Source organism: Capricornis sumatraensis, chromosome 16, assembly GCF_032405125.1.
Source record: "Capricornis sumatraensis isolate serow.1 chromosome 16, serow.2, whole genome shotgun sequence".
Taxonomy (NCBI): Eukaryota; Metazoa; Chordata; class Mammalia; order Artiodactyla; family Bovidae; genus Capricornis; species Capricornis sumatraensis.
In genome coordinates this window covers 51,274,701-51,279,571 of record NC_091084.1, presented here as the reverse complement: position 1 = coordinate 51,279,571, position 4,871 = coordinate 51,274,701, and the positions used below count along the sequence as shown (strand labels likewise).

At 42.5% G+C, this 4,871-nt stretch overlaps 1 protein-coding gene across 1 annotated transcript; it reads left to right on the top strand.

The window, feature by feature from the left end:
* Positions 1–272: 272 nt before the first annotated feature.
* OR51D1 (olfactory receptor family 51 subfamily D member 1) lies at positions 273–1,247 on the top strand. Its single transcript, XM_068989091.1, has one exon. It carries the CDS (start codon positions 273–275, stop codon positions 1,245–1,247), a length of 975 nt encoding a protein of 324 aa, XP_068845192.1.
* Positions 1,248–4,871: the final 3,624 nt, after the last annotated feature.

Below are 4,871 nucleotides of genomic sequence, written 5' to 3'. Positions count from 1 at the left end.
ACAGCCGAGTTTCTTCGCTGCTTATCTAAAATTGTGAGAGCATTGTTAATCAGCTGTACTCGCAATACAAAATAAAAGATCTTTTAAAAATGTAAAAAAAAAAAAAAAGATTTAAAGCAAAATGAGACTGAAGTTTTAGAATTAACAGGAGTACTTAGACATTCTGCTTGCAGCCCTCACTGTTTCAGTGCCCTTTCCTAAGTCCTTTCTCTCCGCTGACCCATGACTGAGCGATATTTTTCCTCTTCCCTTTCATAGACCTCGGACTTGGGATGCAGAAACCTCGGCTCTTTGTTCCTGCCATGACTGTGCCAAATGGAACTCAGGTCCACCCAGCGTACTTCCTGCTGGTGGGCATCCCTGGCCTGGGACCTAACACCCACTTCTGGCTGGCTTTCCCACTGTGTTGTATGTATGCCTTGGCCACCCTGGGCAACCTGGCCATTATCCTCATCATCCGTGTGGAAAGGCGCCTGCATGAGCCCATGTACCTCTTCCTGGCCATGCTTTCCACCATTGACCTAGTTCTCTCCTCTGTCACCATGCCCAAGATGGTCAGCCTCTTCCTGACAGGTGTCCAGGAGATCGAGTTCAATGCCTGTCTGGCCCAGATGTTCCTTATCCATGCTCTGTCAGCCATGGAGTCAGCTGTCCTGCTGGCCATGGCATTTGACCGCTTTGTGGCCATCTGCCACCCACTGCGGCACGCTTCTGTACTCACAGGGCCTATGGTCGCCAAAATTGGACTAGCTGCCCTGGCCAGAGGGTTTGTACTCTTCTTCCCCCTGCCCTTCATCCTGAAGCGGCTATCGTACTGCCGAAAGCACACTGTCACACACTCCTTCTGTCTGCACCAAGATATTATGAAGCTGTCCTGTACTGACACCACGGTCAATGTGGTGTACGGGCTCTTTATCATCCTCTCGGTCATGGGCGTCGACTCCTTGTTCGTTGGCTTTTCCTATGTCCTCATCCTGAGGGCTGTGTTGGAGCTCTCCTCTCGGGGGGCAGCACTCAAAGCTTTCAACACTTGCATCTCCCATCTCTGTGCTGTGCTGGTCTTCTATTTGCCCCTCATTGGGCTCTCCGTGGTGCACAGGCTGAGTGGCCCCACTTCCCTGCTCCATGTGATTATGGCTAATATCTATCTACTGCTACCACCTGTGGTTAACCCTATAGTCTATGGGGCCAAAACCAAGGAGATTCGTTCTCGAGTCTTCCATATATTCTCACAGAATGGCAGGTGAGCAGGATTTCCTCCCCAGTGTCCTTAGTCTCTACCAAAGATGGCAGGGTTCAGGTCCTGTTGAGCATCTTGGTGACTGGAACATCCAACCCACTGGGCTCTCTGCTCCAGGTTATCTAAGTAGACCTTCAATTTCTATCTCCAGAAATGGGTCACTTCAGAAGAACCAGTTTTGACAGGACATGCTGGATTGTGATCACTCTACACTCCCTTCCTATGGTGACCTCGCCTTATTTCTCTTTCCCAACTAGAAAATACATGCAATTTTGACATGCAAAGGCTGTAAATGATACACATCATGATTCATTCTGTTCTTGATGTATGATTTTTATTATTTTGCTCCCATGTATCCACATCAGTGAATATGTGTTAACTATAACTTCTTTCTTGGATCCCAAAGAGGTAACACAGTCATTTTTAAGGGTTAATAAAGGTATTTGTGTGATGGTGATTGAAGGGAGGGGAGGGAGATGGTAGTAAGCAAAGAGACAGTTCCCATGAAGTGTTTATGTTTCTATATATATGAGGGTGTATTTATGTGGAATCTGCCAATGTCATCTATGTGGTTCTACTGGAGATTATTTTTCCATGAGGGTGATGTTTATCTTGGTTGCAGCTGTGAGTATGTAGGTATGTTTGTGTGGCTATATGTGATTTTAGCCTGTGTGTGTAAGTACACAGAATATGTGCCAGCTGGTCTGCCTGGCAGCTGTGTCCTGTCATGTATAATATTTTGTGAATAATTCTATAATTCCACACTTCTTGTGTTTATGTGACCTCTGTTATTTGGTATATGATATGCATCTATGTGAGAATGGTTGTAGAGCATGTGTATCTAATGAGAATAGATGCCTCCTTTTCCCCTCATATTTGTAACATGTAAATGTAGAATGTAATATGCAAATGTAGAATATAATATGTAAAATGTAGAATGCATTAATAATATATAAATGGTAGGGTGTAGAGTGTTGCATGTTTGTAACAATGTAGACCATATAATACACATAAGTGTGTGGAATATGTAGTGTTGGGATGGCTGTGTCTTTTGGCTTGTTTATCTTTGGGTGTATGCCTGTGATGCAAAGTATTTGTGATATGAAATCCATCTGTGTAATATATATGTCTTTAGTCATATATAGGTGGAATAATATCTGAAGGATATGTGTTTGCAAATGTGTGTGTGTGTGTGTGTGTGTGTGTGTGTATGTATTGTTTGTGATTACTATGTTTTAACAATATTGCACTCATTTGTCCAATGGGTATGGATTATAAGGCACAAGAGCGTGCCATAATGAACTTAGAAACTGTTAGGTCAAAAATATTCACAGTGAAGAATTATAGGTAGAAAATAATGTAGGTTCATTTGAGGGAGATGAAAGAATACTGAAGTAAGACTTATAAGGTTAAAATCCTGGAAATATCATAAAATGGCATACTGTAAAACCTCTCAGGATCTCATTTCCTCTTCTGAATAATGAAGCTACAATGGCAGTGATGCTGTAAAGCTTAAATCCTATGAACCTCCTATGTAAACTGAAAAGTGTAAACATACAAGAAATGATCATACTCATGGTTGTCTCATTGTACAGCTTTAGGAAACAACATCCACATCCATGGTCATGTGAATGGTGCGCCTGTATTTTCCAGTGCATCACCAGTTTGGCCTCATGTGGCCATCCTGATTTACTGAAAACATTATTATTTACTATCTCATAATAAATTGTTTTCACAGAGCTTCAGACAAGTTGACATTTATTTTCCCATGCTGGTGTCTGATTTACAAGTGATGTGCAAATTTACAAATGAAATTCAAAGAAAGCACAACCTTGCCAAGAAGTTCCTTTAAACATGGTTGATAGCTATATCAGGAAAAGACATTGTGGGGTGGGCATTAGAGTCAATAGAGGTTAGGATCACTAGCTTAAATATTTGGGCTCATTGCTTAGCCTACTGTACCTCAGTAATTTTGGAAATTGTAAGTGCTGTAAAAAAGGAAATATAATGTACCTGCTGTTGGGTGGTTGTGGGGGTTAAGTAGAATAACAGATGTGAAAACATATGGGAAATGGACAGTGATCAATACACATTGGTGGTAGTGGTTTTAAATAATAAAACTGATTAAATGAGGTATATTTATTCCATTTTAGGGAATATTCAAACAAGAGACTTCAGCTTTCATAAGGCCCTGCTGTGCCAAGGCCAGAAGCTAGTCTCTTATCCAGGCTACAGTGTCTTTGGTTTTAGATTAACTCATGGCCTTCTTTCTCAGGAGATCTTGGGAAATCTTGGAGTCCTCTAGAATCTCTTTATTTTGATAAATGATGATGACTTGGATAATTGTCACTGGTTTGAAAACTTGGCTAAATGCCAGACTATATTAAGGGCTTCCCCGAGGTTCCCACAAACTGTTTCCCTTGATCATAAACTTTAAAGCTTTATTTTCCAACTGGATGTTTATCCCTCTGTCATAGAGCTTAAATAGTTTCATGATAGCTGTATGTTTATCTTCCATCAGTTCAGTTCAGTTGCTCAGTCGTGTCCAACTCTTTGCGACCCCATGAGCTGCAGCAGGCCAGGCCTCCCTGTCCATCACCAATTCCCAGAGTCCACCCAAACCCATGTCCATCGAGTCAATGATGCCATCCAACCATCTCATTCTCTGTTGTCCCCTTCTCCTCCTGCCCTCAGTCTTTCCCAGCATCAGGGTCTTTTCCAATGAGTCAACTCTTTGCATCAGGTGGCCAGAGTATTGGAGTTTCAGGCTCAACATCAGTCCTTCCAATGAATGCCCAGGACTGATCTCCTTTAGAACTGAAATATCCTTATACATAGTTGTCTGTCTCCCTTGAGGACAAGGACTAGGCTTCTCTGTCTCCAGGGCCTGGTACATACTGTATTCTCAATGGCTATCTGTCTGGGACTTCTCAGAGCCTGAGTGGGTTCTGGTTTACTTACTTAAGGTAAACCAAATTCACTCATCCCTCTCCAAACCCCCTCCAATCCCCATCTACACTCATCTCTTGTTCCTGTCTCTATAAACTATAGTCCTTAGTTTGACTGGTTCTATTTTATAAAGTCAACAAAGTACTTTCCTCACTCATTAATGATCAATTATGATCTAAAATCCACATGATACTGCAGATAATATCTGGTTAATTATTCCCCACTACAGAGACAGGATCCTTCTGTATTCTCTACTCAGTGCCCTGTGAATCTTGAAGTTCTCCAATCTGGCAGGTAGGAACACTCACTATCTGTGACCCTATGTGAACCCTGGGTGGGGATGCCATCGCTAATTTTTCCAGGTGGCTCTGTCCCCAGTCTTAAGTAGCTTGTTCACATGCATGTGGGCTCAGTACTCAGCTGGATTTTTGCAGAGGAACCTCTACATGTCTTTAGAGTTCTCTCTCTCTCTGTAGATCTCTCATCTCCAATACCTGGTCTTCAAATTCTAGCTAGCTGGGTCTTCCTGGACTATCTCTACATCTTTAACTTAAGATGTCCTCTGGACTCTGCATTCTCCTTCCCTAGACTGCAGCAGGGAACCTCCCAAGGCAGTAAGCTGGGGAAACCCCAGGTTCACTTCATTTGTTTTCCATGCCTCAGGGCTCATTGTCCTTCATTG